The sequence below is a fragment of the Poecilia reticulata genome, chromosome 9 (genome assembly GCF_904066995.2).
Source record: "Poecilia reticulata chromosome 9, P_reticulata-male-v2, whole genome shotgun sequence".
NCBI classification, from domain to species: domain Eukaryota; kingdom Metazoa; phylum Chordata; class Actinopteri; order Cyprinodontiformes; family Poeciliidae; genus Poecilia; species Poecilia reticulata.
The window spans coordinates 8713488-8727195 of record NC_088838.1 but is presented as its reverse complement, the minus strand read 5'-3'; the positions used below and the strand labels follow the sequence as shown (position 1 = coordinate 8727195).

Sequence of the window (13708 nt, the reverse complement as noted above, 5' to 3'; positions counted from 1 at the left end):
TTTATTTAAATGGGTTCATTTTTCAGAGGGATCGTGATTTTACTAATTACATGTTTATAAGTGCGATTTTCTGTTCTTCCATGGTAGCGGGCAGCTTTCAAACAGAAATAAAACACATTTTAATATAAATTGCTGCTTTGACATGATCACAGAACTGCCAAAACATATGTAGCCTACATAAATATCAGACAAAGTGAACCACAGCAGCGTCATCAGCCGGTGTATCGCTGAACTGATGCGGAGTGGAGCTGCGCCATGAAGCTACAAACACTGAATAGAAGAAGAGCTGCCATCAATACAGTTGCAGCCAAGCATGGTTTAATGTTACACAATACAGTTTTACCAAGTTGCTCAAAGTCTAAACGGGTATTGTTGTGGATTTAAGGTATAAAGTTTACCTTCGACCAATTGCCCCCCAAAGGCATCCCAGAGCCCCCCTTTTGTAAAAAATGTCCGCCAGCGCCCCCTGCCGTCCTCTGAACGCCCCCTGGTGGGTGGTACCGCCCACGTTGAGAACCGCTATTCTACAGAATTGTGGAAAAATTTACATCCCAGAAGGAAGGCTTTGAAGGGATATAAAAGAAAGCAATCATTTTCTTAAAATAGTCTGGATTGCTTTCAGACAAATGTATCCATGAGATTTCATTAGTTACATTTAGTGTCAAAAATAAGGATTAAACAAATTTGTGAAATACCTTCTGAAAACCACATTGTAGAACGGGATGCAAAGGTCACAGTTCGGGGGCAAAATCTTTGTCATCTGGATTTTGATTTCTATTTCTTGGTTATCAGTCCGTCTTGAGCTCTTTAAAAGGACCTCCTGCATCTCATCAAAAGGTTAAAGGCAGACAAGAAAACTGTCAGTTTGGGTTTATTTTTCACTTATCTGCAAGGTAAAAAAGCTATTAATTAGTAAAATTTATCCGCAGAGCATTCCAATCTGCAAAGGAATTGATTCAAGACATGCTCTGTTTCCCCCAATGTATTTTAAGCCTGGCGGGCCACCAGGCTTTACTTGTGCCCCCACCAGACTAAGCACTGCTTTTTTTAAAGTCCTTGTAAAATGTTTCCATTTTTTAAGACTTTGGTGTTGGTGTTCAGGTATTAATCTTCCAATCTTTCAATAACACATGATTATAAAGTGATATTTTAACATTTCCTGTCAACTTTAACTATTTTTTTTACTTAAAAAAATGAGGGGCTGTTGGGTGAATGATTGCCCTAGCACCCAGCTAGGGCAATTAGCGAGTTTTCTGGGGAAATCTTGATTAGTTGATATAACAAATCAAACCAACTAAGTAGACTGAAAGAAAAAGATTTTAAAAAAACTTGATTTGTCCAGGTTTGCTCTCAACTATACCAAGTAACACAATTCCTATGAAACTTACATCTTTGAGTTTAACTGGCAGGTAAAGGATGGAGCCATCAAAAGCCACCACTTCTCCTGTGGTTGAGCGATGATCCTTCATCATGCCAAAACGCATCGCCATGGATTCAACATTCGGACTGATGAAAAATTCAAGACATTTCAAAATGCAGATAAAAAAAGATAAAAACTTCCTGTTTGCAACTTCTAACAAAAATTATGAATTCTTATAGTGCAAAACATTCCCTGAAATCAAACTTTGGTTTTCATCATGTTTTGTTGGAAGGAGAATTAAGGGTGACGCCATGAAATTGTGTACTTACGTGAAGGTGACATGGTACTGATAAACAGCTTCATTCTTGCATGAAACTACGATGTGGTTTGACCCAATTGTTATGGGAGCTCCTTTTGTTCCAGTTTTATTAATTGGCGTACTAAGCAGAGACAATAAAATAGAAATATAAATGAACTAAAAAAAGAGGAAAGATAAGCTTTGTATTTGTAAAATACTTTAGCAAAAATGTTAAACAAAATAACCTATTTATTTACAGCTGAGGTGGTAACACTTACTTTGGTTGAAATGGCCATCGTTACTTTCTGATACAGAACATGTAACTGTATCAAACTATTTTGCAACACCAGACACTAAAACAAAACCCTTTGAATGATGAAAGAATGAAGGAACCGCCTCCAAATAAGATAAAACCAGGACAAAATGTTGTGGGTGACTAAGTGCTGATATTGTCTAATGACTGTGATATAAAAGCACACAACAGAAGCATACTTACTGTACTGCCTCCATTGTCATCTCCTTCTTTGGTTGTGCACTACTTAGAGGCACAGGCAAGTCCTGAGTCATTGGAACAACTTTCAAAACTCCTTTGGATTATTTATATAACAAGACAAACAACTTAATACATTTTAAAACACCTTCAGGAAAATTAAAGTGTAAAGAGGTTTAGAAAATGCATGGACAGACGGTCAGTTATCTGAAGCTTTCAGTACCTTCAGGATGAGGCGGAGACAGCGGGGCTGTTTGGGGATCAGATGTTGGAGAAACTGGCTTAATCTGACCTGAAGGCAAAGCAGAAAGCAAAGCCTGTCCTCTTCCCACTCCAAGTTGTGGCAGAGCTGCCCTTCCAAGTCCCACAACCATCTGAGGGCACAAACTTCAGCAATGGAGAAAGCATAATACTCATCAATTACCCATCAATTACCATAGCAGCCAGGACTGCTAATGTGTTTCATGATGGAAAAAGTAAAGCAGATTTTAGCAAACATATTCTTTATATTCATGTAGGATCAATGGAATATATTTTTGGACTGCATAATCAAAACTTACACCAATAATCACAAGTTAACAAAAACAATTTTGAAATGTCCATATCGGCAGATGTCTTTCAGATTTTCTGAAACAAATGGCTGCAGATTACACCACAAATCACTGTATTTTATTCACTGTTGAAGTTATTTGGTTATTTTTAAGTTGGTTAATAATATCAATGTTCATATGACTGAATATAATTATAATCAACCAAGAAGACTAAATAGCAAAAATAAATATATCCAAATAATCCACAGGATAGTTTCAGGGTTCAGGTCAAATTTAACCATCAGGCCAACTACACTTGGTAGTGTGGCAGTAATAATGCATCCTGCTATTACTGGATGTTAGCCATTTTTACAATTAACATCTGAGGTACTCTATAGAATCAAGAAAACTACCTGCTTCCCCTCCCCATCGAGTCTCCACGGTGACCAGCACCCTGCATGGCGGTGGTGAGTCCTACCAGGGAACCTTGAACTTTCACCTCTCCACCATCTCCAGATTCTCCTCTTCCTGCAGAAGCATCAATTCTTAAGGTTTTACACAAAAACTAGATCATGAGTTTGAAGGAGTCCAGAAGCCTTTTAAGTGCATAAAGCACTTTTATTTTTATGGCAAATCTCCTACCAGTTCAGATGGACATTCACATTTCTTAATGATTTCAGCCAACTTTGCAGGCCTCTTAGCAGGATCAATGTCAGCAAGGTATGGGAGTCAAATATTAAGATGCCTAAAATGTAGCTGGCAATAAAAATGCTAAATATGCATCATAAGGAAATACAGTATATCAGGGTTTTTGTACTAATGTATTCTTTTTTCAAAGTCTTGTAGTACTGACCCACTGCTGGAGTTCCTCTTCCCCAGGAAGTCACACCCATTCCTCTAAACATGGACACCAGCGTTGACCCTTGACCACAGGGCGGCGCGCTAACCTGTAAGAGAACAGAAACCTCAGTTACCATTGAAGCAAATCTGATTTTATGAAAAACACTTGAGAAATTTCCCAACCTCTTCTCCTCGTGGAGCAGCTGGGTCTCCTGCTGAGGCTGGGGGTGTTTCTAACATGTGCTTCTGTTCATGTTGTTGCTCCAGTCTAGGCAGGACTGCTCCTCGGCTCACCCCGACCCTGGGTTCAGCTGATGGGAGCAGAAGGCCTCTGGCTCGGCCGACTCCCACCTCGTCAGGCTGCACCAGCAGCCCTCTGCCTGGCGCAGTGGAGGACGGCAGCACTCCTCGTCCTGCAGGGATATCGCCAGGGGGCAGGAAACCCCTGGCTCGTCCTAACCCTAGCCCTTCTGCAGAAAGCAGCAGCCCTCTACTACGTCCTACAGCCATTTCCACAGGCTGCAGTCCTCGTCCACGTCCCAGCATTTGGAAGCCTGCGTTGTCACTGAGGTCAGGGGGTTTCCTTGGATCCATCTATTTAACGAAAAAGATTTTGTGGTCAAGAAAGGTGAGAAATTTATTCAAACTAAATATATCCCTTAGAAAAAAAGGCTAAATCCAAATATGTCTCAATATAATGCATCAAAAGGGTTGGAATAGACAAATATTGGATTTAATGTTTACTGTGATAAAATTATTATTCAGAGTTTCCCTCAGTATATTATAAGCCTGGCGGGCCACCAGGCTTAACCTTTGTCCCCACCAGGCTAATCATTGCTTATTTATTTAAGTTTTTAAAAAATGTCTGCATTTTTTAAGACTTTATAGTTGGTGTTCAGACATCAGTCTTCCAATCTTTCATAACACAGGATTATCAAGTGATATTTTCAAATTTCCTGTCAACTTTAGCCCTTTTTTTGACTCAAAACATGAGGGCAACTTGATGAATGACTGCCCGAGCACCCAACCACCTGGCTTAGCAAGTCTTAGGGGGAAACCTTGTTATTGTTAGTGTTAAAACAATGGAGAACCCTCAAAAAATAAATTACTATATATAAATTAAATAGCAACAAAATGTAAAATGTAAAGTTTTTTGATTTTCCAACATGGAGGTCCCAACCACATGGCATATTATGTTTGCCCTGGCTAATACTGAGTAAGTAGATTTTATGCCAGATTCATAATATTTTATAGCTTCTTACCAGCTTGACATGTTTCTTTGACAGCCAATATTGTGGCCAGAGGTCAATTTTTACTCTGCAGAATGGGCTTTTCTTTTTTTTTTTGTCCAAAAAGCATTTTATTTATACAACATCAACTGCAACGCATGTAGATTGATTTTTGTAAGCCTTGTCTCAAGTAAACAATGACCTGCAACAATGACCTATGATGAATAAAATTATTTATATTTACCTCAAACAGTTCAAAGAACATTATATTTTCTGTGTGGATGCATTTAATAAACAGAATGAGTGACTGCCAGGTCAAATGCTGATTGCTGATGCCAGGTCAGAGCCAGACACGGAAAATTTGGCAGATTTAGATGTCTGGCCAACTGATTGGTGCAAATATATTTAGCAGTGGTCTTGATAAAGTAATTCATATGGTAAATATTTAATAAAAAAAATAAACTTTCTCTACTTAATTGATTATACAGTGTGATGAACAGAATTTAACATTTTTAACAGAAATAATTTAACACTCATTAAGTTTTATATTTTCTCTATAATCTTATTTTAGTTTCTTTTATTTTCTAATTTCCCCCAATATTCTATATGAATTTAATATTTGCTGTCACTTTTTTCATCATACATTTATTTTCTCTATTTCTTCGGCATTTTCTTCTTTCCTGTTTACTCCATTGTCCATTTATTTACAGATTTCTTCTTTTTTACTCATGTTCTTTTTTGGCTCTTTCTTTGAGGTAAAGTGACAAAAGGGTAAACGTACTGGATGGCAGCCTGGTGGGTCCACATTCAGAGCCAGCTTCTCGCCTACTGGTAATAATCAAGATCTAAGCTGTAAGTAAGGAAAGTTCTCATTTTGTATTTCTTGGATGCAGTTTTCCTCATTAATTATTTTATCAAGCCATTTATCGATTTCTCTTTTTATTACCGATTTTGGCAGGTTCAGTCTTCCACAGGCATGTAGCAACTTCTAAAAACTGGCAAAATTATTACAGAAACAATTATTCCAGAAAGAGATGAAGATGACAGCAGGGAAAGTGAAGAAACGGAGGCAAATGGGGGCATTTGATGCCTCTTTCCCCTAAAAAATGGGGTCACGTGAGCAATTAAATTTATGAGTCTGACAGTCGAGCTCACAAGTTATAACCCCACATCCCACGAGTGGAAAGCGCCCGCAATGTAAACCACGCAAGGAGGGAAAACGGGGGAATATTATGAGGTCGCAAGTGGTACATGAATTACAGTGTGCCTACAGCAAAATTAATGCAAAACTTTCCAAACAGTAATGAACGCAAAACTATTTAATTCGATTTTAGCGCTTGCGTTCCTTCCTTGTTGCGCGAGCTTCCTGAGCGCATGGAGAACTGTAAACTCAGGAAAGGGAGAGCGGTCTAAACAGGGCCACATATCAATTTGTTTTTCTCATTTAAATAACATTTAATAATTTATCTATAATACTTTTGTGTTGCGAAACGGGAAAAATTTGATAAAAATTGATTCATATTTGCCTGTTTTTTTTTAAAAGCAATTTTAGCTACAATATCTGTTCTGCTACGCTTAATATTAATTAGCCAGACAGGAAGGCGCCGAAGTCCTGAACTGTTAAAAACCTTTACATTCAGATTTCACAAATTATAGTCATATTATCTAGTGAATGAGACAAATGTCGTGTGGAACAAACTAGTTTTTTAAATCAGCAAAGTCAAATAAAATCCCCAAAACTTGGAATTTTCCACTTCGACAAAGAGAAAATTTACATCCGCTAGCTAACCTATCCACGTGTAAAAGAACAAGTCTAAACACGCCCTTAACCTCTTGAAATTACATGTAGACGAGATTCGGGCTACACTTTAAGCATTTCAACACAACTAGATATTACAATTACTTTCAAAAACTTACAGTAATATGGGAAATCCGTGTATTTTCCGCTCCTTCTTACCAGGTGTTCAATTAGGCCCTGTTCAATCTGTCAGACTCGTTCGTCTCACTTTTTGTTGGATCCGCCTACCTGATATCCTATTGGTTCACCCAAACATTCTGCAGTAAGGCATTGGTCTACGCCATCTGTCAATCTATTTTTTGAATAAAGTGCTCTTTTGCCCCCTAGTGGACAACACTGGCGCAACCTGAATAGAATTTATTTTTGTGGGTTTGAGAACATGCAAAATTAGTTTTCCATCTACAACAGGGGTGTACAAAGTGCGGCCATTATTGGCCAGTGGAGTGATTTTGTGTGGCCCACCAACTGCAGTTCAAGAACGATATAAATCTGGCCTGTCCAAACTATTTATTTTTAAATCAGGGTAAAATTTTTACCAGCAATTTTTTTAAAAGTATAATACAAAGTATTTGTCTTTTTATAACCAAGATTTTAATATAAGTAGAACCGCATGTATTTAGATTTAGAGACTTTACTGAAAAGCTGACTTTGCTACACCCAAATCAGCTTTTATTTAATTCATTCAACTTGGCAGAATATAACAAGTGTTTTTAAAGAAAGTGACTCAAATCAACAGAATAAATCTGTACAATCACAAACTGAAAACTTGTTGCCTTCATTTTAATAAACCAAATGTGCAAAGTCATTTACATTTTTAGATCTACAATGAATAACATCTGTTTTCAACAACAAACAACAAATCATCCATCCATCCATCCATCCATCCATCCATCCATCCATCCATCCATTTTCTTCCGCTTATCCGGGGTCGGGTCGCGGGGGCAGCAGCTTTCAGAAGGGAGGCCCAGACTTCCTTCTCCCCAGCCACTTCTTCCAGCTCCTCCGGGGGAACCCCAAGGCGTTCCCAGGCCAGCCGAGAGACATAATCCCTCCAGCGTGTCCTGGGTCTTCCCCGAGGCCTCCTCCCTGTGGGACGTGCCCGGAAAACTTTCCACGTCCCAAGAGCCAGCTTCTGCAGCCGAGGATCAGACCGCCAGGGTCCCCTCCCTCGGCTGCCGCCCATTACACACTGCACCCGACCCCTTTGGCCCCTCCGACAGGTGGTGGGCCCATTGGAAGGGACCCATGTCTCCTCTTCGGGCTGAGCCCGGCCGGGCTCTGTGGGTAAAAGCCCGGCCACCAGGCGCTCACCATCGTGCCCCACCTCCAGGCCTGGCTCCAGAGTGGGGCTCCGGTGACCCACGTCCGGGCGAGGGAACGCTAGATGCAAGGTTGTTGTGCATCATAATGGGTCTTCGGGCTGCGCTTTGTCTGGTTCCTCACCTAGGACCTGTCTGCCTTGGATGACCCTACCAGGGGCATAAAGCCCCAGACAGCATAGCTCCTAGGATCATTGGGACACTCAAACCCCTCCACCACGATAAGGTGGCAGCCTGAGGAGAGGACACAAAATCAGACAACTTTAATTGCTTGATTTTATCTCCCACCCCTTTTTTGACCCACCTGACAAAAACATTTTGAGGACACCCCTGATTTACAATGTTCTCCAGCTGGTCCTACAAATAGAGAGATGTCAGTAATTCTACTTTTAGATTGTTTCATATATGTGCGTAGCTTGAAAATAGTAAACCTCTGGAAAAGTTCCCTCATTGTAAATACATTAAATAGAGTAAATTGTGAAACATTATAGTTTTCCATATCAAAAGTTATTTTTGAAAAATTCCCAAAGTCTTCAGCTGCTTGCAAGGAAAGGTGTTTTGCTTTAGCTCCTGAAACTTGGTTCTTTTTCTGAGCCTGCAAGTGACCATTCACACAGTTCTACACTTGTTTATTGTAATTATGTCAGCATTTTCATGTGAAAGAATTTGTTTGATACACACATGCATACTTTTATTATTCATCTACTTCTGCACTGTTTATTCATAAATATACAAGCCACAGTTTGGAAATAACCTTCATCTCTGGCACTTAGATTAAATAGATCCATTCAAACTCTGATTGAAAAACCTCTTGACAGCCACTAAAATACACACCATGATACTATTTTACCAGCAATATATGAATATTCAAGTTATTTTCATTTGACAGCTGTTGTAGTCAAACTGATTTTTAACATGGGATTGACTTTAGCATGTTTTTGTGACCAGTTCAGATAAGAACAGGTGCTGGAAATCTCTTTTTCTTCACTTACTTTGATACCGATAAAGTTTTCAAGGATTACTCAGAATTTCACAAGTTCACTCTTATTTTTTCAGTTTGTGTATACCCAAACTCCTTAGTGTGATACTGTCAGTTTCTCCGCAAACAATTTGTGTTAAGTTAATTTTCAAGCGTTACCACTTCCAGGAGCTGCTTTGATGTAGAGTTGATGTTGAGGCAAGCAGGGTTTGGGCTGCACAGTGGTGCATATGGTGGTACTGTTGCTTTGCAGTAGAAAATCTTAGTTTTGTATCCTGGCCTGTGGGTTTTCTGCATGGAGGTTGTGTGTTCTCCTTCTACACGTCCAGGAAGGTTAATTGATCTCTCTAAAAAGTTGTAGTTGTGAGTGTGTGTGAGCATGGTTGTTTCTTCTGTCTGTCTCTGTACCCTGCCTGTTGTCCAATGACCGCTGGAGATAGGCACCAGGTCCCCTGGCGACCCTGCAAGGTTAACCGTGTTAGATAAGGGATGGATGGTTTAAAAAGACAGAGAATGAGACGACTGCTGTGGTCACCTACATACAACACCTGAAAGAAAAACAATCTATGAACAGAAGAGGACTCTCTTTCTGTTGCCAGCCACTTCTAAAACAAATGTGTTTTTCTCTTCTGCTCCTCACTTAGATTTTGTTGTCATGATGAAATTACCTGGTTGTGCCCTAGCTTGTGGCCTGGTGCCTGAATGTGTCATTTTGTTAAGGTCATGTTTGGAAAGCCGCAATTTGCTGCCAAGAAAACAAAATAACCCATGTCTGTCTCACTCCTGGCCTATGAAGAGAGGAGATCCTCACTTGTCTGCCTTTAGCCATAACCCACATTAACAGACGTTGAACTGCAACTCACTGACTGCTCACATTATGCTCGTCTGTGTCAGATTGCCACGTCTAATGCTGCATGTTTGAGTTATTATATGTATATTTTTAAAAATATTCTCTCCCTATATTATCCCCATTTATCTCAGTGAGAGAACATGATATTCTAGGGTTTTGATTTGATCACATGTTCACATTACATGTTCTTGTAACCCCTTAAGAAAGAATCTGAAAAAGTCACATAGACCCACATGGAACATCATGACAGTACTGGTTGACCCAAAAACACATTTGGGGAAATTTTGAAAGGTATGGGGACAAAAACAGGCTCTGCAATTTGATGTCAAGAAAGACAGCCGTTTTATTCATGCGCTCACATCTGGAAGGAGGTGACTCAACCAGGCAACAAGGCCATGCGGAAACCTTTGGAGGGGTAGGTGCTCAAAGTTAAAGACGGGGACATAGAACAAGATTTTCACACACTTAGCATAATTAAACCAGCTGGAGTAACAATAACCCACATTCATCAAGAATCTAATATGGAATCACACCATAGTATATCTTTGTCAAGTCAGGACAATGCAAAGCAAAAGCAGCCTTTGTTTTCCCTGATGGGGTACAATGTTGATGTTGAGTGGTTGCTGCTGCTGCTGCTGATGGCGATGGAGAGCAGGGTTGTGGTTATACAGACATTATAAAGACCATCGGAGAGACAGTAGCTGATTAAACAAGTGTTATGAAATAGAAAAAGAAAGACGAAGGGGGAAGGTGCTAAAAAACCTCACGCCCCCAAATGCAAATTTTGTCCTGGGCTAATTATTCCAGGCTTGGATTGATTTATCATATCAGGGTTGGATTATGGGTTCGATCCAGCATACTGGCTTGTGGTTTCAACCCAGAAATGGGGTAAAGTGACTAATGTCTTGCATTAAGACTACAGAGAATGTGTCATGATTTGCTTATGTTGAGGAAGACTCAAAGTGCCACAAGATGGATAACTGAGACAAGAAAGGACAGAGCAGAGGTTGACGTAAATATCCAGCAGCCAACAATGACACAGGTGAGAAAATATATGCACACAAGAGTGATCAGAGGATGAGGAACAGCTGGAAGTAATTACAGAGGAAGGAGGAGATACATGAGATAAGGAAGTAATTAAATAATCAAAATATAAACACAAATGGAACCCCCACCCTCACAACTGTGACAAAATACTTTGAAAAAGGATGTTATTATCTTTATTAATGAGCAAGTAATAGTTGGGTTGAAATGAATGACCAATCCTTACATTTTTCTTTAACTGTTTTATCTTTCCAGATAAAATTTACAAATTAATTTGCAAATCTGATTAGAATGACAGCCAGAAAGTTTGGTGGAGTTTAGATCTGATGGTTGTATAACATTGCAATTTCTCATGTTGTGACAAGAAGTCAGATTTTGAGGCTTTTGTCAACTTTTAATCGACAACATCAGTTTTTGGGTAAAACGTATCCGACTTTTTGCACCAAAAAGGATAAAGAAACAGCAGTTCAGCAACTCAAAAGCAGGACTGTCGTCCAAAGCTTAGCAGGATGAGAAGGAGAAGCAAGATGTATATCGGTGTCATTTAATGCTTTCTCCGTATCTCTAATTATCACGTGCAACCAATGCTCGTCTAATCTCTTTTGGGATAAGTCCTACAGCGCTCCCTGAGAGAGTCACTGACACAGTGACAGGTTGTTTAACATAAGCGCTGGGAGCTCGCCTGGGAGGTTTCAGGAGTCTTGACCTATCTCTGCTGACATCTAGATTTTGCTGCTGCGTTTAGCTTGAACGGGATGGATTTCCCTGCCAGCATCAGGCCTAGCTGAAACTGCCAGTGGCCACCAGAGCTAATTTGATGTGACAATCATCACTGAATTGTCAGTCACAGAGGGTAATGGTGAGTAAAAGGCATGTAGGCTGCAGTGTTTGGGATCTGGGGATGGACAACCATGACAGGGCTAAAGGGAAATTTGTGGGATACAGCACAGGCTGCCTTGTAGTCGGGAAGAGGAGGAAAAAAAAAAAACCTTCACAGCTTCTGGTGCTTAGACTGTGATCTGAGCTGCCAAGGTGCTTAGGATATTTATCCCATGTTCTGAGTGTCTCACACCGTTTAGATCTGGGTTTTCTAATTTGATTTGCTCTGAGTGCTTGAAATCGAGGAGGCAACCATGAAAAGCAAACGCACGCAAAGTTGAAGAACCACTGAACTCCTGAGGGAAATATGTTTTCTGTTTAACTTTGTATTATTTATTTATAAACAAGTGCTTTATGCTTTTTTTTTTAGTTTTTGCCAAAATATCAAGAGCTTAACTCATTTTCTCTCCTCCAGAAAACAAACTGTACGAGGGAAAAGCTGGATTGTTTTGTGAAACACTTTCATGTACATTATTCCTACACATTGTACAAAGAAAGCTATACTAAACCCTGGAGTTTGTTTAGCATAACATTGAGAAGACAACACTTGAACTTTTTCACATTTTGTCATTTACAACCACTTATATTTGTATTTTAAGAGTTTTGTGGTTGACCACTACAAAGTGGAACATTGTTCTAAAGTGGTAGGACAATGACAAATTGGTGTGAAAATGTATTTTCCCACTTACAGATTTCAAGTCACCAAATTATTCAATAAAACTACAGGTTTATTTAATTTTTTATTTTAGAGTACTAAAATAAAAACTGCAACTTCAAATGAGGATTTAATTCAAAAAGGGAATAATGCTCCAAAAACAACCCTTGTGTAAAAAGTAATTGCCCCCTTATTGAGCGATTGGTTAACTGAGACTAAAGAAATCTGTAGACTCAAGAAATCACACAAGTAGGACCCGTCTGGCAACATGAAGTAGGCTAAGGGATCTAAAAGAAGCAAAACAAAGTCAATGAAATCTGCGAATCTCTGATGGGTTTACAAATCAATTTCTAAAGCTTTGAAACTTCAGCAAAACACAGTGAGATACATTTATCCACAGGAGAAGACAAGGAATAGTAATAAATCTTCCCAGGAGTGACTCCTGAAATCATTCCGAGAACAAAATCTAGGACTCATTTAGGAGGTCACAAAAGAACCCAGAGCATCTAAAGCGCAGCAGAGCTCAGGAAGATCAGAGTTTATGATGCAACAGTAAGAAAATGGCATTAAAAGACAGAGCTTCAAACTCCTAAAAGAGCACAAGAGCTCATTTAACATATTACCCGAAAAACATATTGATGCTATCCAAAAGCATTTCAGAAAAAAAGAGTAGTGACACACGATGTTGTCTCATCAGTTCCTACCATTAAGCTCAGCAACCACAGTCGGCTTATACAGCTGGACAATGATCCAAAGCACATCAGAAAGTCCTCCTCTGATTTGCTCAAAAATGAATGAATGAATAAATAAAGTATTTAGAGTGACCTAGACAAGTCAGGACTTAAATCCGATTAAAATGCTGCGGCATCATCTTAAAAAAAGAAAAAAGAAAAAAAAGATGTACATGGTCATCAAAAATCCTCCAATTTTCCTGGACTGAAAAAAAAAAAAAAGGAAAACCACCCACACTGTGACAACTTGGTTTGGATGGCATACTCCCTTAATAAATGATTAAAATATTTACGCGTTGTTAACTCAGGGTGTCGTTCTCTGGTATTTAAATGTGATGATTTGAAACAGCTGAGAGCGAAAAAGCGAAATAACAGAAATATGTGTCTTTGGAGCCATTAACAGCTTGGCAAGTGTGTGATTTATTTATTTATTTATTTATTTATTTATTTATTTATTTATTTATTTAATCACAGCTGTTTTTTTATAATAAAAAAAATGCATCTTGTTTTTTGTTTTTTTTTTTATCAAAAAGAAACATACACTGAAAAACATCCTCCATCCAAGTTTCTTCCTCATACACCGAAGAAGAAACTTCCTCAACGTATTGCTTAATACCTTTTCATGATTCCACCGCTCATGGTTTAATTTTGCCTTTCTGGGACCCTCGTGGAAACACTATTCTCCATTTCCCCGCGCAGATAGAGC

The 13708-nt window shown here is 39.2% G+C and overlaps 1 protein-coding gene across 4 annotated transcripts in view; it reads right to left on the bottom strand.

Moving 5' to 3' along the window:
- piwil2 (piwi-like RNA-mediated gene silencing 2) overlaps positions 1–13708 on the bottom strand; it is a 26458-nt gene extending 12750 nt beyond the window's left edge. The window contains exons 1-10 of one of the 4 annotated variants that reach the window (XM_081610490.1): positions 13619–13708; positions 7857–8098; positions 3702–4112; positions 3532–3625; positions 3092–3206; positions 2372–2535; positions 2155–2245; positions 1690–1800; positions 1389–1506; positions 696–820 (exon numbers count right to left, since the gene is read on the bottom strand). In XM_081610490.1, coding sequence (XP_081466616.1) covers positions 696–820; positions 1389–1506; positions 1690–1800; positions 2155–2245; positions 2372–2535; positions 3092–3206; positions 3532–3625; positions 3702–4112; positions 7857–7859 — 1232 coding nt within the window. In that variant the 5' untranslated portion in view covers positions 7860–8098; positions 13619–13708. Of the gene's footprint in view, positions 1–695; positions 821–1388; positions 1507–1689; positions 1801–2154; positions 2246–2371; positions 2536–3091; positions 3207–3531; positions 3626–3701; positions 4113–6664; positions 6825–7856; positions 8099–13618 lie in introns of those variants that run through there. The other 3 variants (XM_081610492.1, XM_008417596.3, XM_008417597.2) reach the window with 3 other exon arrangements.